General features: G+C 36.2%; 1 protein-coding gene across 7 annotated transcripts in view; it reads right to left on the minus strand.

Moving 5' to 3' along the window:
* EML5 (EMAP like 5) overlaps window positions 1-22831 on the minus strand; it is a 180883-nt gene that overhangs the window by 91329 nt on the left and 66723 nt on the right. For all 7 annotated transcript variants that reach the window (XM_031001613.3, XM_055361816.2, XM_055361815.2 and 4 more), the window contains exons 9-13: window positions 11765-12021; window positions 9144-9356; window positions 1735-1902; window positions 958-1064; window positions 345-463 (exon numbers count right to left, since the gene is read on the minus strand). In XM_031001613.3, coding sequence (XP_030857473.3) covers window positions 345-463; window positions 958-1064; window positions 1735-1902; window positions 9144-9356; window positions 11765-12021 — 864 coding nt within the window. The remainder of the gene's footprint in view (window positions 1-344; window positions 464-957; window positions 1065-1734; window positions 1903-9143; window positions 9357-11764; window positions 12022-22831) is intronic.

Below are 22831 nucleotides of genomic sequence, written 5' to 3' on the forward strand. Positions count from 1 at the left end.
GAGGTTAAGTGACTTGTTTAAAGTCACAAAGCACACACATCATTAATATGATATATTACACACAATGTAATATATTAATCTAAGTCAAATATGCCCAGTTGTCCCAACAATGTCCTTTATAATCATCTTAAAAATCCAGATATTTTAAAAAATATCTTTCAATTTGGTTTTGTCTAATGTCTCCTCATGATTAGATTCAGGTGATATGTTTTCCCCATGGGCAATGTTGTATCCTTTCGGATATGTCATTTCAGGGGATACAGTCAGTTCTATCATTAGAGATGTTAAGCTAGTAAGTGTGAACCAAAATTCAAACAAATAAATGAAAGATAGTTGTTTTATACCCGTGAACAAAGTGTAATCGAATACTATTTCCTGGAGCCCGCTCTCTTCTTTTAGAAGTAGCACTTTTTTGTTTCTCTTTGCATTGTTCTTTAAGCTGAGGTAGATCTTCTTTGTAAACCTTTAAAAATGTATACAAGTAGAAATATTCTTAGAATATATACTAATAAAGGTGTTCATATACTCCCAATATAACTTTCAGACATTGTCTGAAAACAACAGCTTTAATAATAGTCTTAAATGAAAAGGTAATTCACAAAATTTACTCCCTCGGAAAGAACAAACAAATTCACATTTTCTACATATCGCACTGACAAATAGATACATAGTGTTCCAGGAAATTTTTATACTTCATAAAAGAATATTGTTAAAGGAATAAATGTGAGTATACTATGACAAAATCCTATAGGCAAATAGAAGGCAAGCATACTTAATATACCAAGCATTTAATATAAAAAAAATTTTACACAAGTGTACTCTAACACTGACAGTGGGAAAACTAATATAGTCATACATTGCTTGGGAAATTAAAGCCACAAAAGATAACAACAGATGACTAACGGGGAGCAAGAAATTAGACTTTTTAGAGAAAAACCATGTGATATGGAAAATTACCTGTCGACGGTAGGTGAGCTGTGTCTCTTGTTCAATTTCAGAATCCAGTTCTGGAACATCAGACAGATCTGAATCTGATTCATCACTATGAGAGTCAGCCAGACTTTCTGTAATTTTTAAAAATGAAATGTTACTTGTTTAAAGAAGATTCATTTTCAAAACAGCACTGGAAAATTAATGATTAAGAGCTATGTCAGTTGACATGGAGACAAGCCATAAAACAATCAAATGAAATTACCTATTCAAGTGACACAGATGTCAGTAAACTGTACTACAGATTATCTTCCTCTCCACTCACTGCAAACTCAATAGCTCCTTTAAATCCCTTCACTGGCTCCCCAATGACCGCTACATCAAATTTAAATGTCTGTGCAAATATAAGTGAATATAACCTATAATTAACATGAAAAATAGCTAAAAATACTATATGCAACAGATGAATTGACATTAGATAACTTTTGTCAATAAAAGCATTTACAAAATCTAGATACCCATCTCTCAGAGGATATATTAAATGTTTGTTTTGCTATTAATATAACTGTATCTTCACTCATTATTTGATAGATTAAAACGCAATCAAAATTACTTTGTATTTCACACTCTGTGACATCTAACTTTAAACATACAGAACTAATATTTTAACTTGAAATTTATACTAATAACAAACTACACTGTTAACTTATGAGGCCAGATTACACTTTAATATAAAATTGTTATTTGGGGGTTACTAAAGAATTATTTGACAGGGAAACTGTTTAGGTAATGCATACTACTCACCTTGGGGTGCTATGTGAACAGCATCTTTCAGTTTTCTTTCAGGAATAAATTTCCACTGAAAGACAGAGTGATCTGCTCCACCAATAGAAATAACCCACTGATAATCATGTGACCATCTGACATTAGTTACGTGAGCTGAATGGCCAATATATTTTCTAAACTTGGCCCCTATAATAAAAATATATCTTTAAATTGATAAACAAATGCTAAACAAAATACCATTTCAAACAATTTTTATATATGAACCACTGTATCATCCTTCTATCTGAATTATAAACAAATGGGAAAAATGCTGACTCAAAAATTGAACAAATGAATGAATCTGTATCAAGGAATGCAAATATCTCCTCTGCTGATTCACAAGGAACCACAAAGGCTGTGAGGCATTATCTTACCACTTTGAGAAAAACCTGGGGATCAACTGTTTTTATATTAAAACATTTGAATGTTTTGGCCTGAGGCCTTTGGGCTTAAGTGAAATTCAAAGGACTAATCAACTAGACCTTACCCCCATTATTCTCAACCCAAGCAGCGAGAGGATCCTTTTAAGACTTAAGTCATCAAGAAAATATTAGCAAAATGAATTCAGCAACATATAAAAAGGATTACACAACATAATCAAATGAGATTTATGCCAGGAATGCAAGTTTGGTTCGACATTAAAAAGTCAATCAATGTAATGCATCATATTAATCAAAGTCAAATATGCCCAGTTGTTCCAACAATGTCCTTTATAATCATTTTAAAAATCCAGATATTTTAAAAAATATCTTTCAATTTGGGTTTTGTCTAATGCCTCCTCATGATTAGATTCAGGTGATGTGTTTTGGGTAAGCGCAATGTTGTATCCTTTTGGATATGTCATTTCAGGGGATATGGTCAGTTCTATCATTAGAGATGTTAAGCTGCATCATTTGGCTATGGTGGTATACACCCAATTTCTCCAATAATAAAGGAATCATTTAACTTTGTGGTTAATTTTCTTAAAAATCCATGTGATAATAGGGAATATATTTTATTTATTTATTTATTTATTTATTTATTTATTTATTTATTTATGGCAGAGACAGGGTCTTGCTATGTTGCCCAGGCTGGTCTCGAACTCCTGGGCTCAAGCAATCCTCCTGCCTTGGCCTCCCAAAGTGTCAGGATTACAGGCATGAGCCACTACATCTGACAGGAATATATTTTTAGAATATATTCTCTATCTCCTCCTCCTGGTATGTCACATTATACAGATATTCTTATTAAAATACACAGGATACAATGATGCTTAGCTTCATTTTGATATTGTTTTAAACACTTTATATTAAGTTATAGAAGACTTGTATATCAGGATGTCAAAGCCCCATCAATGAAATTCTGGAGAAAAACTTTCATTTTAGTCATTAATTTAAGATAACTATCATAATTAATGCATAAGATAGAATTAAAACTCATCTAAAGTTATAATTTACTGCTGCTTAATAGTAATACTGTTATTTTAGGAATAAATTTTTTATGTAGCTTAATATAAGTCACTAATTTAACTTCGCATAGTTCAGCCCAGCAAAGTCCTATGAGGTAAGGGCTCTTATATAGGAATGCATTACTTGCCTGTCAAGAGGGCTTTGGCTAGTACTACTACCTTTGATGCAACCCTTAAGCACTCTTAGACATCAGAGAGTCCGAAAAGTTAAAGCCAGAAATTCTAACAAATAAAATTCCAAGTTCTAAGATCTACTAATTTGTTATGTTAGGACAATTAAAGAGTTATCTCAGCATCTGATCTGCCTATACTGAGTGATAGAGAGAGGCACAAATAATCCTGTAAGTCCCTTCCAAACTTTTCTTTGAGACTTTTCAAAGACCCTCTTGGATAAACCAAGGCAGCTAAACAAGAAAGTTGTAAAATAAGTCTAAGAGAAACCAGTATTTTTAGTCAATGGGACTGTATTAATTTTTTAATAACCAGTTTAATTTTTAATAACTTGTTCTGATAAATGGGTATCTTAAAAGTGAACCTAGATATCATATCTTTCATGAAGTGACCTTGACTCAAGACCAAGTTACATGCTTCCAGAATTCTCTGTGATTACCCCTTGTGATTATATTTATATAACACTGAAATGTAATAGTCTATTTACTTGTTAACTCCTCCAATAAAACTATAAGCTCTTTAAAGACAGCAGTGGTGTCTTGTTTAATATATATCTCTGGTGCCTGGTATATAGCAAACACTCATTAGATATTTGAAGAGAAAAAGAAAGGAAAAGCAAAGATTATATTTCCTTTTGCTCTGCTTGGTCTTTTGAGTTGGAATACTAGACTGTAATGTAGGAAAGAGTAGTAAAGGAAACTGAGAGGGCATGAACATGATTCCAACCCCTATAATGCACAGAAGAGGGCAAAAGTTTGATGTGCCTTAAAGAATATTAGAATTGAAATCAAAAGACTAGTGCTTGAGCATCATTTAATAGCACAGAAGTCTGAGCATTCCACCAAACCTCTTTTGGACTCCATTTTCTCATTTTTAAATGTAAATTGGATTATATGCTCACAAGGTACCTTTTGATTATGAAAACTATGATAAAAAATGATTCAGTAATAAGAATAGTTAAGGCCTAAACAGTGTATCATCAATTAGTACAAATATCTCAGAGAAAAAATTTATCAAGACAAACTATAATGATCATAGAAGCTTCCTAATTTAAAAGAGGATGAAAATTCTTGGTAAGGATAAAGAAATATACTAAAATATTTGTGTTTCAATGACTCCATTTCTTTTCTAATGTGTTTTAATGTGTATTTTCACACAAGGGTAATATGAACTAAATATTTTCAATATATTGTATCAATATGACAAAAGATTTTTTTCCATTTAACTATGTTTTAATGATATTAAACTTCTAGATATGGGAATATATAAATATATGAAAATATCTTTCTGACCCTAGTAAAAGTAAGAATTTCTTAATATACAAAACTACACTACCTATAAGAAAAGAAAGAGAAATAGACTTGACTACACTGAAATTAAGAACTGGCCAAGAAAACACATCATTAAGAAAATAAAAAGGCAAGCCAAAAACTGGGAAAAGATATTTGCAAACTATAAAAATTACAAAGCATTTGTATTATTAGAGTATATAAAGTAATTCTTAAAGATCAATAAAAGAAATAATCCAACAGAAAATAGGAAAGAGATATGAACCCATGTTTGACAGAGGAGAAAACACAGAAGACTAAAACATACTTTAAAAGATGGTTAACCTCATTTGTAGTCAGACAAATGGAAATTAAGACCTCAATGTGACATCATTTACATCAACTGGGTTTGCAAAAGTTAGAAAGTATAGCAATATGAAGTGCTGAATCAACAGGCTTTGTAAAACTGGATAACCACTTTGGAAAATATTTAGGTATTTTCTTATAACGTTCACATTCTCCATGACCCAGAAATTTCACTCCTAGTTATTTCACTCCTTTGAGAAACCTGCATTTAATATCAAAAGATGGGAAATGACCCAAATGTCCAATGACAGGAGAATAAATGCATAAATTGCAGCATATACTTACAACACAATATTTTGCAGCAGTGAAAAAAAAGGCATTAAAGCTACATGCAACAATATGGAAAACAGCACTGAATCAGTCCCCGTTATAAATTTTTCTTTGTTAGATATTTGGTTTTTCCTATGAATTTCCTGGAATCTAAATGATATTTTCTCCAAATATAAATTTTCATTTGTCAACAAGAAGTACAGAGGGGGTCTTGGCCATTATTAACAGTGATGGAGGTGATAGGCTAACGTAACTCTGCCCTCACCTCTCCATTCTCCCTGACCCTGACCTGCTCACTGTCCACCACAGCCCCTATGCTGCTGCCTAGGAAGAGTCCTGGATTCTTTCAGAGAGATTATGGTCAAGAGCAGGTGAAACTAGAGAAAAAGAGGATGATAATGAAGAAAAAAATATGAAGAGGGGTGGAATGCTTTGGGCTGAAATTAAAGTGCAGTATGTAGGGTATATGTGGTTCATACGATCATTCTCTCTTTGAACTAACTTCGTATATTTTTTATTTCAATTACAATGATTCTATAACATAAACTACTTCTATTATTTAAAGTCCACATTTTGTAAATGCTGCACTTCTAAGAAGTCACCTAATGAATATTACCTGAGTGGATATCTAAAATATATTAATACACCAGCTACATTTTTCTAAGTTGGACTAGCAATGCAACTTAATAATTAATCTAAAAGAAAGAGTATATTTCTAGTAATACTGTCAACTTCAAGGTATGTAATTATGTGAATTCAATTAATACATAATCTTTTTTGGCCCAAGTGGTCTGCAAAACATAAAATCTTAAAATACTTATATTAATCCATTAAAAATGCAGTAGTCGTATTCTGTCTTTCCCACTTACCTAGCTACAATCTCAAGCTGACTCACAAGTGCCTAGAAATAGAAATCATCCTTACTAGAAAATAAATTACTAACAAAAAATCTAACAAAAGGGAAACAAAAAAGAGAAGCAATTTATACTTATGTCTTTGAAGGAGTGAATAATCTTAGACAAGACTAATTTTCTTAGGCTTTGGTAAAATATTCACACAGCAGTTCAAAGAACTACGACACATTTTATAAATGAAATAAAATTATTGTGCAATAATATCGACTTCTCTCTTGCAAATGATAAAAATAATCAATAAATCCTATTCATTTGACTAAGAAAACTAAGAAGATTAAAGCATTTTTGTTTTTGCATAGAGGTCAGTATGTGAAACAATAAGTAGGAGCAACGTCTAAGAGGAAGATCATCATGACTACTACTGAATCTCACACTTCATAACCAGGCAAGTATCATCTTAAAGTTTGTTGTGCATGGTGACTCTCATGTCCTGGCTATGTGGTGGGACTCAGAAATAGGGTACTTTAATTGTTAGATATTTAGCCAGTCTTTTGATATGGTTTGGCTCTGTGTCCCCACCTAAATTTCATCTCGAATTGTAATCCTTATGTGTTGAAGGAGAGACCGGGTGGGAGGTGATCGAATCATGGGGGCAGTTTCCCCCATGCTGTTTTCGTGACAGTGAGTGAGTTCTCACGAGATCTGATGGTTTAAAAGTGTTCAGCAGTTCCCTCCATCGTTCCCACTCTCTCTCCTGCTGCCGTTTAAGTTGTGCCTTGCTTCCCCTTCACCTTCTGCCAAGACTGTAAGTTACCTGAGGCCTCCCCAGCCATGAGGAACTGTGAGTCAATTAAACCTCATTTTTAAAAAATAAATTACCCAGTGTCAGGAAGTTCTTTATAGCAGTGTGAAAACAGACTAACACACCTTTATTAACATACCTAGTGAAATATCTTCACATGTACCTAGGAAGCTGACATCTCACAGGCAGGAATCAATAACATGGCAAGCCAGCAAGATCTTTTTTTTTTTTTTTTTTTTTTTTTGAGACGTAGTCTCGCTCTGTCCCCCAGGCTGGAGTGCAGCAGTGCGATCTCGGCTCACTGCAAGCTCTCTGCCTCCCAGGTTCACGCCATTCTCCTGCCTCAGCCTCCTGAGTAGCTGGGACTACAGGCGCCCGCCACCACGCCCAGCTAAATTTTTTCTATTTTTTAGTAGAGACAGGGTTTCAGTGTTAGCCAGGATGGTCTCAATCTTCTGACCTTGTGATCCGCCTGCCTCAGCCTCCTAAAGTGCTGGGATTATAGGTGTGAGCCACCGCGCCTGGCCAAGCTGGCAAGATCTTAAACTCATCACTTTACCTTAGAGGCACAACAGAAATACCAGCCTGGGCTTCTGGAAAAATTGAGCCCTTAAGTTTGACATCAGCAGATTATATATTTGAATCAAACTATTTTAGCTGTTTCCAAAAATCACCTTTACTAAGCTACATTTTTAATGTTTGCCCAACACCTTGTATCAACAAGCCAGGTGAAAATCACCACTGCATCTGTTATAGGTGTTGATGCTCTAGGAATACACATTCACTACATCTAACATAAAGTCCCATACCTCAGGAAAGTTCCTCGAAAATTTTCCAAAGAAACTTTGATTTGCTAGAGGAGTAAGTTGCTTTTTTTTTAAATGTACAATGAAAACTATTTTGTGCACTGCTTTATTTTTGGTTTCCACGAAGCTCAGAATCAAATTTGATGTTGGACTACTGTCATTTTCTTTACCTAGTTTGAATATGGTATTTCTATTTATATTTCCCCTGATACTGATTCTCTATTTGTATAGTTACTTTAGTACTTATGGACTTGTTATGAGCTGACTCAAATACTTTATGAAATAGGCATGGAATAAATAAATGATACCTAACATTTTACTTAATTATCCCAGGTCTATGAACAGAATGATTCATATCATTTTAGAAGATATCCAAGAAAAAGAGGCGATATATAAAATACATAGAAAATAACCAAATGATAAGACTATGTATTAGTCCATTTTCAAACTGCTATAAAGAACTGCCCAAGGCTGAGTAATTTATAAAGGAAAGAGATTTAACTGACTCACAGTTCAGCACAGCTGGGGAGGCCTCAGGAAACTTACAATCATGGCAGAAGGTGAAGGGGAAGCAAGGCACCCTCTTCACAGGGTGGCATGAAGGAGAAGTGCATGAGATCACAGGAAAAACTACCATTTATAAAACCATTGGATCTCGTGAGAATTCACTCACTATCACAACAGCAGCACAGAGGAAACTGCCCCCATAATCCAATCACTTCTCACCAGGTTCCTCCCTTAACACCTGGAGATTACAATTCAAAATGAGATTTGGCTGGGGACACAAAGCTAAACCATATCAGACCCTGCTCATGCCTGTAATCCTAGTACTTCGGGAGGCTGACGTGGGGAGATCACCTGAGGTGAGGACTTTAAGACACAGCCTGGCCAACATGGTGAAACCCTGTCTCTACTAAAAATACAAAAATTAGCTGGGAATGGTGGCGCATGCCTGTAATCCCAGTTACCTGGGAAGCTGAGGCAGGAGGGTTGATGGAACCCAAGAGGTGGAGGCTGCAGTGAGCAGAGATCACCACTGCACTCCAGCCTGGGCAACAGAGTGAGACCCTGTCTCAAAAAAAAAAAAAAAATACAACCATCATTGTACAGTCTGACTCTATGAAAGAATTCACGAAGTGAAAAGAAAAATGTTTCTTTGAAAAGAGATATAGTGCATTCATAACAACATATGAATTCAAAAAGAATTTTCTAATAAAACTTCATGACCAAAATAAATGCAGCATATGACAATAATTTTTGAATTAGCAAAATGAAACCCTTCACCAATCAGTGTAATTTTAAAAAATATGAAATCCTTTAATTTATCTCAAGACTAATTTTCTGCAAGAACACAAAAGTCTTCTGTGAGAGAGAGGTTACTTAATATTTTGAAAGAAAAGGTACCTTTTCTTAAACATGGATATCGGAATAATTTTATAATTCCATAGTCATCAGCTGTAACTAAAACTTGGCCAATGTAATTTCCATCTACTGAATTTATATCGTTGATATCTGAATACTTGGGCCAAATTCCATTTACTTCAAGGCCTGAAACACATGTCCATGAAGCCCAATGAACACCTTTTATTTCTTCTGTACTTGTCACTTCCTTTCCTCCTAAAAATAAATCAGAGTCTTAATTTAAGAAGTTATTTCATTTGATTTTCTCAAGCCTAAACTGTACTGAGAACATAGTAAATTCCAAAATTTAATGTATCTTCCCACCCCACTTAGAGGAAAATACATAAACAGGTAGGTAAGTTTGGGTTAAGAGAAAAGAAAACAAAATGCAAGAAATTTATAAAAAGCTACTACAGAAATTATACTGATTCAGAGACACACATTGCCTTGAATGATTAGCTTAGCAGGTTCAATTATGTGGAGAATAAAACTGAATCTTATTTAAAAAATGATACAGATTAGTCATAACAGGGTAAGTTATAAAAAAGGTAAAAGCTATGAGAAAGTGGCAAACCAGGTATTAAAAAAGAAGCCTAAGATACATAGTTGAGGAAAAAGAGAGAACTGGAAAAGACCAAGAAGAAAGGATGAGTGTAGGATAATATATTTACATTAGGTAAGAGGACTTTAGGACCCAGTCAGTCTTCATTACATATAGACTGTTAATGAAAAACTTTTGGGGAGATGCATTAATTGAATTATGCAGTTAATTTTATATAATAGGTTATTGGAAGATAGTGACTAATTCCCTAAGCGTCACAACAAATACAGTACTATGCAGTGGCTGGGTGCAGTGGCTCACACCTGTAATCCCAGCACTTTGGGAGGCCAAGACAGGCAGATCACTGAAGGTCAGGAGTTCAAGACCAGCCTGGCCAATATGGTAAAACTCCATCTCTACTAAAAATACAAAAATTAGCTGGGCATGGTGGTGGGCACCTGTAATCTCAGCTACTCGGGAGGCTGAGGTAGGAGAATCACCTGAACCCGGGAGGCAGAGGCTGTAGTGAGCTAAGAACATGCCACTACACTCCAACCTGGGCAACAGAGCGAAACTCCATCTCAAAAAAAAAAAAAATACTAATAGGTAATATTTTGATGATTCTGCTTTTATTCCATCCATTCATGCACTCACTCACTTGCTAATTTATTTACTTATTTGTTTAGTTAGAGCCACGGTCTTGCTCTTTCACCCAGGCTGGAGTTCACTGGCACGATCTTGGCTCCCAGCAGCCTTGAACTCCCAGCTCAAATGATCCTCCCACTGCAGGTGCATGCCACCACACCCTGCTCTTTTTTTTTTTCTTTGGTAGACATGTGGTTTCACCATGTTCCCTGGCTGTTCTCAAACTCCTGGGCTCAAGAGATCCTTCCACTTCAGCCTCCCAAAGTGCTGGGATTACAGGTGTGAGGCACTGCACATAGCCTATTCCTCTCTTTTAAAATCTTTGGTTGCAATTCTGTTTTTCAAAGTTAGTTAGTTATATTATTAATACTTGCAAAGTTTACTTGTTTGTGTTTCTGAGACAGCCTCTTAATCTGTGGCCTAGTTGGAATACAGTGGCAACATAATGGCTCACTGCAGCCTTATCCTCCCAAGCTCAAATGACCCTCCCATCCCAACCTCCCGAATAGCTGGGACCACAGGTGCATACCACCACGCCTGGCTAGTTTTTGTATTTTTAGTAAAGGCAGGGTTTCGCCATGTTGCCCAGGCTGGTCTCAAACTCCTGGGCTCAAGCTATCGGTCCACTGTGGCCTCCCAAAGTGCTGGGATTACAGGCGTGAGCCACTATGCCCAGCCTGCAAAGTTTATTTGAGATAAACACAAAAAAATGTATTGGTCACACATTTCTAGTAATTATATTCACTTAATTAGTTCCACCCATAAAAATGGCATTTTTGACTAAGATACAGTGGTACTTTACCATACACTATGCTCATGGTATGGTATTCAACAAAAAGAGAATCTGTTTTAGATCCTCCAGCCAAAGCAGTTTTAATTAAGAACCAAAGGATTTATAGTAGTAGTTGCCAGGGACTGGAAGAGGTAGAGGTTGGTGGGGGCCGGGGTGGATATAAGGAGATATAAGTTTCAGTTATACAGGATGAATAAATTCAGAAGATCTAATATACAGCTTGTTGAGTACAGTTTGAGTACAGTTAATAATGCTGTTACTGTATGATATACCCGAAATTTGCTAAGAGAGTGGAACTTAAATGTTCTCACCACACACACACAAAAATGGTAACTGTGAAGTGACAGATACATCATTTAGCTTGATTGTGGAAATGGTTTCACAATGTATCTATCAAAACATTACATTGTAAATTTTCAATATATACAATTTTTAATGTCAATTATACCTCAATAGAGTTGAGAAAAAACCCAAAAGGATTTCAATATAATAAGGCAGCCTTACAGAAAAGTCTACAATGCGTGAAATATTAGCTCAGATCTTCTTTGATTTCCTATGATCAAATGTAACTTACGCTCTGCTTCCAGTAAAACTCTAAAATATTGTATAGGCACTACGAATCTATAATTTGCTAGAAATTGTTACCTGGCATTCTATAAAAAAGTCTTTTCCCATTTCCATCATTTGTCTGCAAATATCTACTGTCTGAAGACCAGTCCAGATGAGTGATGAAACTAAGGGATCCCAAACACTCGCCAACTTTTTTATAACGCTGAGCAACTCCATAAATATCAACCGAGCTGTCATTGCATCCAACAGCAAGGTAAGTTCCATCTGGTGAATATTTTAACTCATGAATTGCCTCCTTCCTATCTTTAATATGTACAACTTCCGTCATATCTCTGTTAAAAAGAAAAAATGAGACTACATGAACAGAAGTCACAACAGAATTAATGCCGTTTCAAACATGTCTAAAATGACCGTGAAGCTGTATCAAGTGTTTATAAACTATAAAGTAAACATAAATAACACAAGTAGTATTAATTCAGCAACAATACGTTGCTGAACAGAAATACATGGAAACAATATATGCCAGACGTACAGGAAAATGCTGAATTTCAGTTTCTAAATTACTTTAAGTACTTCAGAGATCCATACTAAATTTCTGGAGTTAATAAAGAATAAAGGAAATAAACTAATAGATTTTTATGGTAAAAGAAGTTCTTTGTAAATATGGAGTTTATGAAAAATGTTTAATTTAAACACTATAATTTTCAAACAATTTTTTTTGTAAGGAGCTAAATGTGCAAAATTACATTTAGGAAATAATAAAGGATGAATTCATCTATATTACTTCACTAATACTTTTTTTTTTTTTTTTGAGACAGAGTCTCGCTCTGTTGCTTAGGCTGGAGTCCAGTGGCATGATCTCGGCTCACTGCAACCTCCACCTCTGGGGTTCAAGCGATTCTCACCTCATACCTCAGCCTCCCGAGTAGCTGGGATTACAGGTGCACACCACCATACCCGGCTAATTTTTTTGACGTTTTTAAATAGAACACACATTCCTCCCTTAGGAACCATGTTGACCAGTGAAGTGGAACTTTTTTTCAATGATGACTTCTTATTGAGTATCCAAAATAATGCAGATATTAGTAACAACCAAAAGATGGATAAATATGTAGTAAAACACCACGGAGTTTCCAAAGTTGTGGAGTTTGTGGGCAGGAGGAGGAGAAGCAGAGGGAGGGAGAAAAGGCAGGAGGAAGTAAAAATTCTTATTTTCAATCAGTGTCAGAGACTTTTCTCCAGAAAAATTTTGCCTTCATTGACTTCTGTTACATGTGCAAGAATTAATCTTCAGTTGTATTTGAGTCACTATACAGCTGTGGGCCTGCTAATTACAGTACTTACTGATTACGCTAACCAACGTAGTATTAGAAACAGAAATAGAAAAATGAGCCCCAAGATAAATCCAAGATTGTATTATTTGAAGCTTCTGTACTTTAAAGTTTCCCTGGTCAACATCACTTTTGCCTCTGCAACTTGCAAGGTCCTCTTCCTATGCATAGACTCATACAGCTGCCTCTGCATTTCCCAGGGACTCCTTCAAGTTAACATTAAATCCATATACCGTATTGCCCTTTGCTCCATATCCATCATCCATCCATCCATTCCTCCCTCCCTATATAGAGTAAGATTTTTAAGAAAAGTCTAAGGCACTATTTGGCAGCTTTTACTTTTTATGCCTCCTTTATTTAAAATTTTATAATTATAATCTTCATGACCTTCATTAAAATGCTTCTGGAAAATTCCTCAGAAGTATTTTGGTATTTTTTATAGCATTTTTGTTTAGAGACTTAATTGCTTCCAATTAAGAAAAGAAGAACGTCTTATGTCCAAGGTTTTCTGTTAACATGTCCCCTGCTCACCAACACACACACACACACACACACACACACACACACACACACACACACACGGTAGAAGGTAACAGAGAGAGATTGTGGTTGACTGATTGGTTTTTTAGTATAATATTGCTCTGTCAATATTATGAATTATATGACCACTCTCTCACATGAAGAGTTTCTCTGACAAATTTAAAGCAAAGACGACAACTATTAGATGAAAATTTGTTAATTTTTTAAAACATTCTGAATTAAGTCTCTGGGAGACTAATATATGATCACTATGGTTTCTTTTAAGAAGCAGAAGGAGGCAAAAGCCTGGGAATACTCATACATGAACAGTTCATAATACATCACAAAGTAAAAGTACAGAGTTGATCAGAGCATACAACAGAAGAATCATTTCTAGCTGAGTGATTCTGGGGAGACATATCAAAGGAAGTGGAGTAGATAGCTATGATGTCTCCATTTTGTTCTGAGGAATGAATGAGATTTAGCTCAGCAGAAGATAGGAAATGGAGGTAAAGGACCTGTTTCAGCAGAGACAACAGTATGTGAAAGAGCTGATGGCAAGAGAAAGTATTCAAGTTCAGCTTGTGACAGCCACTGTAGTTGAATGGACACAAACAAGGGGACTTTGGTGTGAACTCAGTCTGCTGAGGGAGAATCATGAAGTGGGGGCCTCATATATCTTATTAAGATTTTTGGCCTAAATTTGTGAGGTTAAGCTAGGATAAGATGTACCAGTCAAATCACTGATTTGGTTCCAACGTAAAAAACAAATAAGGCTGGGTGTGGTGGCTCACGCCTGTAATCCCAGCAGTTTGGGAGGCTGAGGCGGGCAGATCACAAGATCAGAGAGAGACCATCCTGGCTAACACGGTGAAACTCCATCTCTACTAAAAATACAAAAAATTAGCCAGGTGTGGTGGCATCCTCCTGTAATCCCAGCTACTCAGGAGGCTGAGGCAGGAAAATCACTTGAACTCGGGAGGCAGAGGTTGCAGTGAGCTGAGATCCTGCCACTGCACTCCAGCCTGGGCGACAGGGCGAGACTCCGTCTCAAAACAACAACAACAAAACAAATTAAAGGAGCATAGTAATAGGACCAAAACCAATTAAAAGGTTACTGCAGATGATGTTTTCTCAGACTTCAGAAAAAAGTGAGCTTCTTTAAAATACAATGTAGTATTATACTCCATACTATTATAGGACGTAATACGTACTATAGGTTAAAGATATAATTCTAATCTTATTCACAAACCTTAATTAAAATGTTCCTAGAAAATTAATTAGGAAAGCAAAATCAACAGGATGTGGTGCTGATGGATTACAGATGGTGGGTTCAGGAGAAAGAGGTATCAAGGAAAACACCTAGGTTTTTGCTTAGGAACATGGATAATGGTGCCATTAACTAGGATACGGCCCATAGACAGATGATCAGTTTGGGAGGGATATCATGAGTTCAGTTTTGGAAATGCTCAGTTGCAGGCGCCTTTGAGACATCCAAGTGATGTTAAATAAGTAACTGGATATGCATAGCTCGAGTTTTGAGATAACAGCTGGAGCTGTGCATCCAGGGTCATTAGGCTATGCGTGGTAACTGACAGCAGAGGCAAAATGAGACTATCTAGGGAGAAAACATAGAGTAAAAAGAAGAGAAAGTCTAGGCCTGAGTTTTGAGGAACTCTAATATTTACTTGCTGGGCAAAAGATAATTAGCCTATGAAGAAAATGGGGCTAGAGAGGTAAGCTGAAAACAGAAAGAGAAGAAACACCTAAAAGCCAAGGGAGAAAGCATTTTGAGAAGCAGCAAGTGGTTAAGAGAATCAAATACTGCTGGAAATTCAAGCTAAATGAGAAGTGAAAAATGTCTCCTAGTTTTAGGGACATAGGGTACAATTAGTGTTTTTCAACATAAAGCTGAAAGCAGAAGGCATATAGGAATGATGATAGAGGTTGATAATTAGAAGAAAAGAGAAAATAAAGTTAGACAGTTTTATGAGAAATACTCCTGTGAAAGGGAGGAAAGTAGAAATGTGATGTAACAGAGAGAGACTTTGGTTTGAGGCATGAAACTTAAGATGGGACACATTGAGCATGTTCTAATAGGGCTCTTTGGTGGGGGTGCAACCAACCATTTCATGTGAAAAAATAATGGACGTACACAAAGAGTTACTTTTTTAAAGCCAGGAGACAACTTTTGGAACTTACTACTCCCAAGACACAGAGCAGAAAAAATATAAATAATTTGAAGAAAAATTTTAAATGAATGTATGATTTCTTTAGCAAAAACTGTCACGATCCCTTTTAAAGTTGATAAAATGTGGTAGTAACACTGTCAGAGAGAGACAAGTGGCTAGCCATTGGTAGAATCTAAAATGACAATTTGACTAGGCATGGTGGCTCGTGCCTGTAATCCCAGCACTTTCAGAGGCCAAGGCAGGAAGACTGCTTGAGTTCAGGAGTTCGAGATCAACTGGGCAAAATGACAAGACCACATTTCTCCAAAAAATTAAAACATTAGCTAGGCATGGTGGCTACTTCCAGATAGTCACAGCTACTTGGAAGACTGAGATGGGAGGATCGCTTGAGCCCAGGAGTTGGAGGCTGCAGTGAGCTGTGATTGTGCTACTGTACTCCAGCCTGGGCAACAGAGCGAGACCTTGTCTCAATCAATAAATAAAATGACAATTTTATATATTTACAACTATTAATAGTCTATCCCATACCCTGTGGGAAACCTTACTCCATCTTCAGCATAATTCATTAGCCTTGCTTATCAAGCTCTTCCACTATTATGAAGTCTCTCTCACTATTCATGAGAAGGAATGGGTGCCTCTGAGGAGTTTGCTGTTGATAACACAGTGTAGCTTACTGTAAGTCAAAGTTCCATATGTGTATGTATAATTTTCTACTTTAAAATATTTGCAAGTTTTCATATGACTCTATGATATGAGCTTTTTTTTTTTAAACAGAAAATGGTGGGAAGTGAGGACAGCAAAATGGTAGAAAAGGACTTTCCAATGCTAGTCCCCTTGCAGAAATACCAATTTGAATCATCCATGCATAAAAATACCTTCACAAAGGAGATAGACACATGAAAATCCCTCCAAAAAATTAATTAATCCAGGAGCTGGTTTTTTGAAAAAATTAATAAAATAAATAGACTGCTAGCTAGACTAATGAAGGAGAAAAGAGGGAAGAATCAAATAGACATAATAACAAATGATAAAGGGGATATCACCATTGACCCCACAGAAATACAAACCACCATCAGAGAATACCATAAACACTTTTATGCATATAAACCAGGAAATCTAAAAGAAATGGATAAATTCCTAGACACATACACCCTCCAAAGACTGAACCAGGAAGAAGCTAAATCCCTAAATAGACCAATAACAAGTTCTAAAATTGAGGCAGTAATAAATAGCCTACCAACCAAAAAAGGCTCTTGACCAGATGAATTTATAGCTGAATTCTACCAGAAATACAAAGAGGAGCAGATACGCTTTCTTCTGAAATAGCCCAACAATTGATAAGGAGGGACTCCTCCCTAACTCATTTTATGAGGCCAGCAACATCTTGATACCAAAACCTGGCAGAGAACCAACAAAAAACTTCAGGCCAGTATCCCTGATGAATATCAATGCAAAAATCCTCAGTAAAATACTGGCAAACTGAATCCAGCAGCACATCAAAAAGCTTATCCACCACAATCAAGGAGGCTTCATCCCCGAGATGCAAGGCTGGTTCAACCAATGCAAATCAATAAACGTAATTCATCACATAAGATCTAAAAACAAAGACCATATGATTATCTTAATAGGTGCAGAAAACGCCTTTGATAAAATTCAGCATCCTTTCATGTTGAAACCTCTCAATAAACTAGATATTGAAGGAACATCCCCCAAAATAATAAGCTGTTTATGACAAACCCACAGCCAATATCATACTGAATGTGCAAAAGCTGGAAACATTGCCCTTGAAAACTGGCACAAGACAAGGATGTCCTCTCTTCACCACTCCTATTTAACACAGTATTGAAGTTCTGGCCAGGGAAATGAGACAAGAAAAAGAAATAAAGCATATTCAAATAGGAAGAGAGGAATTCAGATTGTCTTTATTTGCAGATGACATGATCCTATATCTAGAAAACTCCATTGTCTCAGCCCAAAAGCTTCTTAAGCTGATAAGCAACTCCAGCAAAGTCTCGGGATATAAAATCAATGTGTAAAAGTCACAAGAATTCCTATACACCAACAACAGGCAAGCAGAGAGCCAAATTATGAATGAACTCCCATTCACAATTGCTACAAATAAAATACCTAGGAATACAGCTAATAAGAGAAGTGAAAGACCTCTTCAAGGAGAACTACAAACCACTGCACAAGGAAATAAAAGAGAACACAAATGAAAATATTCCATGCTCCTGGATAGGAAGAATGAGTATCATGAAAATTGCCATCCTGCCCAAAGTAATTTATAGATTCAATGCTATTCCCATTAAACTACCACTGATATTCTCCAAAGAATTAGAAAAAAACTACTTAAGAAATCATATGGAACCAAAATAGAGCCCGTACAGCCAAGTCAATCCTAAGCAAAAAGAACAAGGCAGGAAGCATCACGCTACTGAACCTCAAACTATATTACAAGGCTACAGTAACCAAAACAGCATGATGCTGGTATAAAAACAGATGGGTAGACCAATGGAACAGAACAGAGAATTCAGAAATAAGACCACACATCTACAACCATCTGATCTTCAACAAACCTGACAAAAACAAGCAAGGGGGAAAGGATCTCCTATTCAATAAATGGTGCTGGGAAAACTGGCCAGCTATATGCAGAAAACTGAAACTGGACCCCTTCCTTACACCTTATACAAAAATTAACTCAAGAGGGATTAAAGACTTAAATGTAAAACACAAAATTATAAAAAACCCTAGAAGAAAATCTAGGCAATGCCATTCAGGTCATGGGCATGGGCAAAGATTTCATGAAGAAATTGCTAAAAGCAGCTGCAACAAAAGCAAAAATTGACAAATGGGATCTAATTAAACTAAAGAGCTTTGGCACAATAAAAGAAACTATCATCAGGGCAAAGAGGCAACCTACAGAGTGGGAAAAAATTTTTGCAATCTATCCATCTGACAAAGGTCTGATATCCAGAGTCAACAAGGAACTTAAACAAATTTACAAGAAAAAAACAACCCCATTAAAAAGTGGGCAAAGGACATGAGCGGACACTTTTTGAAAGACAACATTTATGTGGCCAACAAACATATGAAAAAAAGCTCAACATCACTGATCATTAGAAAAATGCAAATCAAAACCACATTGAGGTACCATCTCACGTCAGTCAGAATGACAATTATTAAAAAGTCAATAAACAACAGATGCTGGTGAGGTTGAAGAGAAATAGGAATGCTTTTACACTGTTGGTGGGAATGTGAATTAGTTCAACCATTGTGGAAGATGGTGTGGCGATTCCTCAAAGATCTAGAACCAGAAATACCATTTGTCCCAGCAATCCCATTACTGGGTATACACACAAAGAAATATAAATCATTCTATTACAAAGATGCATGCATGTGTATGTTCACTGCAGCACTATTCACAATAACAAAGACATGGAATCCACCCAAATGCCCATCAATGATAGACTGGATAAAGAAAATGTGGTACATGTATACCTTGGAATACTATGCAGCCATAAAAAGGAAGGAGATCATGTCCTTTGCAGGGACATGGATGGAGCAAGAAGCCATTATCCTCAGCAAACTAATGCAGGAACAGAAAAGCAAACACCACATATTCTCGTTTATAAGTGGGAGCTGAACAATGAGAACTATGGACACAGGGAGAGGAAAAACACACACTGAGGCCTTTTGGGGGTGGGGTGAGGGGAGGGGGAGCATTAGGAAAAATAGCTAATGCATACTGAGCTCAAACCATTTATGCCTAGTGCTCCATTACTGGAACGCTAAGCTTGTGGGAATTATTTATATCTTACTGCTCAAGGTCATTGCCAAGGTCTGATTTTTCACAAAAAAAAATTTGCAACCCCCGGCATAAATGGGTTAATACCTAGGTGATGGGTTGATAGGTGCAGCAAACCACCGTGGCACATGTTTACCTACATAACAAACCTGCACATCCTGCACATGTACCTTGTAACTTAAAATAAAAATTAAAAAAAAATATGTTCGTAAGAGCTAAGAAAACATGGTGAGAGATTACAGAATCTGTATGTAACACAACAATAAGGAAAGACATATTTGAAGGAGGAGGGAAGGACAGTTTTACATTACTCATGTCACCCCTTCCCTCAAGCCAACCTAAGTGTCCATCAATGTACACATGAATAAAAAAGAGATATACTATTCATTCTTAAAAAGGAAGAAAATCAGCTGGGCACAGGGGCTCATGCCTGTAATCCCAGCACTTTCAGCAGCTGAGGCAGGAGGATTGCTTGAGGCCAGGAGTTTGAGACAAGCCTGGGCAACATAGTGAGGCCCAGGCTCTACAAAAATTTTAAAAACTAATTTTAGAAAAGGAAGAAAATCCTGTCATTTGCTACAACATGGATGAACCTGGTGCACATTATGCTTAGTGAAATAAGCCAGGCAGAGAAAGACAGATACTGCATGATCTTGCTTATATGTGGAATCTAAAAAAGTCAAACATAGCAGAGAGTAGATTGGTGGTTAACAGGGATTAAGAGTACAGGTGGGAAATGGGGAGATGTTGGTTAAAGAGTACAAAGTTTCAGTTAGAACGAGTGAGTAAGTTCTGAAGATATACTGTATGGCACAGTGATTAGAGTTAATAATAATGTAGAATATATTTGAAAATTGCTAAGACACATCTTAAATGTTCTCACCCCCTAAAGTGGTTAAGTATGTGAGGTGATGGATACGTTAACTAGCTTGATGTAATCATTTCACAAAGTATATGTATAACCAAAATCTCATGTTGTACGTCGTTAATATATACAGTTTTTATGTGTCAATCATGCCTTAATGAAGCTGGGGGGACATAAAAATAAATTTTTAAAAAGGCAGACTGGTTACAAAATAATTTTAAAATTGTTAACAGTTTTTATTACGAAGAAAAGATAAGTTTTAAGAAGATATTGTGGCTTTACCCTGGCATACCACCTTATATACTAATTTAAGAATCATGATGTGAGATTCTAATTCATTCTATTTTCTTCCAGCTCTAACATAACCTCCACTCCTGGTGCAGGTACTTTAATATGTTATGAGCCGGGCACAGTAGCTCACGCCTGTAATCCCAGCACTCTGGGAGGCCGAGGCGGGCAGATCACGGGGTCAGGAGATCAAGACCATCCTGGACAACATGGTGAAACCCCATCTCTACTAAAAATACAAAAAAAAAAAAAAAAACCAGCTTGGCGTGGTGGCACACACCTATAGTCCCAGCTACTCGGGAGGCTGAGGCAGGAGAATCGCTTGAACCTGGGAGGCGGAGGCTGCAGTGAGCCGAGATTGCGTCACTGTACTCCAGCCTTGCGACAGAGCAAGACTCCATCCCAAAAAAAAAAAAAAAAAAAAAAAAAAAAAGTTATGTTCAGTAATGAATCCTGCTTTACCATATGGAGAATACAAAGCAAATCAAGAAGAAATAGTAACCAGTTAAATTCAGATGGATTAAGAAGACCATTTTGTGAGTTAGAATTTTGTGGTTCACTTTTAAAGGCATTTAATAATCAGAATAACCCTTTCAATACTATTAGCAATGTTAGATTCAGGTGCTAAAATACAGTCTTATTAGGAATAAAAACTTTTTCATCCGATCTACTGCATTCAGTAACTGAAAGGGCAAGTAAATGTATAACTAAAAAAAATTACTACTTTTGAATGCGTATCGGATATGATAGGAATTCTTAGGTATTTTACATGCATCTTAAATTCTTGTAAAACCTCTATAAGTGAGCACTCCAATTCCAGTACTTCCAATACTTTTTCTTACAGACAAGAAAAAATGAAGCTGATCATGAATATTAATTATTATTCATAAGTAATGACCAGGTGTTTCTATTTATTATTTCTAACCTGCAAAACTGAAGAGCAGCCTCCAAAGAAATTAAACAACCAATGAGAAAAAGAACGGATGTTTAATCTTAGATGATGATAGTTACAGAGATTCTAGAATCAATAGATCAAATCAGTGCCCAAATTATAACAGTATGGATAGCCCAACAGGGAGGTTTCGTAGTCTTTCATCTCTCTTTAAGAAGCTGTTTCAGCATGACAAAATAAAGTAATATGACATATTTATAGAGCTCTGTGGAAAAAGCTTTAATTTATATTCAAATGTTATATTCATTTTTTTAAAATATGAGGTACCTAGAGTAGTCAAATTACGTCTTTCATAGAGACCCAGAAAGTAGAATGATGGTTATCATGGACTTAGGAGATGGAAGAATGGGATTATTTTTTACAGGGTATAGAGTTTCCATTTGGGAAGATGAAAAAGTTCTGAAGCTAGAGGGTGGTGATGGTTGCACAACAATGTGAATGTACTTAATGGCACTGAATTTTACATTTAAAAATGGTTGAAATGTGAAGTTTATATATTATATATTTTACCACAATAAAAAATGTTAACTTAAAAACCGGTCTCGGAAAGGGGAGTCAGCACGTGTAGAGGCTCAGAAGTACAAGAAAACATAATGTATCTGTTCATAATGGTGAGATGTTAGTTAAAGAGTACAAAGTTTCAGTTAGAATGAGTGAATAAGTTCTGAACATATACTGTATGGCATGGTGATACAGGAAAGGAGTTTCCTATAGATGAAAGAAACTGGGGTACTGAGAAATAGGCTGGAAAGATGGGCACTACATACCACGTGAAGGATTATGAGCTTCATCCTAAGGACAGTACAAAGCCTTTATCATACTTTAGAAATAAGAAGAAAGCACACAATGTGTTTTGAAAGGAATCACCATCACTGTGGAGTGAAGAAAGGTCTTGAGGGAAACAAAACAGGAGGTAAGAAGATCAGCTAAGAGGCTATTCCACCAATCCAGTTAGTAGATGACAGAAGCCTACACAACAGTACAATGGTGAGAATACAAGGAAGGAGATTAATATGAGAGCTATCTCAGAAGTAGACTCTCCAGAACTCTTTAATTAACTACATAGGGGAGGCAAAAGAGAGAACTGTGTTAATAGTTTCTGAATTGAGCAACTGAGCGAAGGATCTTACCGTTCACTGAGGTAGAGAAGAAAGACTTCGTAAGTACTTATCCTGTGGATCTACAGCAAA

Source organism: Gorilla gorilla, chromosome 15 (genome assembly GCF_029281585.2).
Source record: "Gorilla gorilla gorilla isolate KB3781 chromosome 15, NHGRI_mGorGor1-v2.1_pri, whole genome shotgun sequence".
Lineage (NCBI taxonomy): Eukaryota > Metazoa > Chordata > Mammalia > Primates > Hominidae > Gorilla > Gorilla gorilla.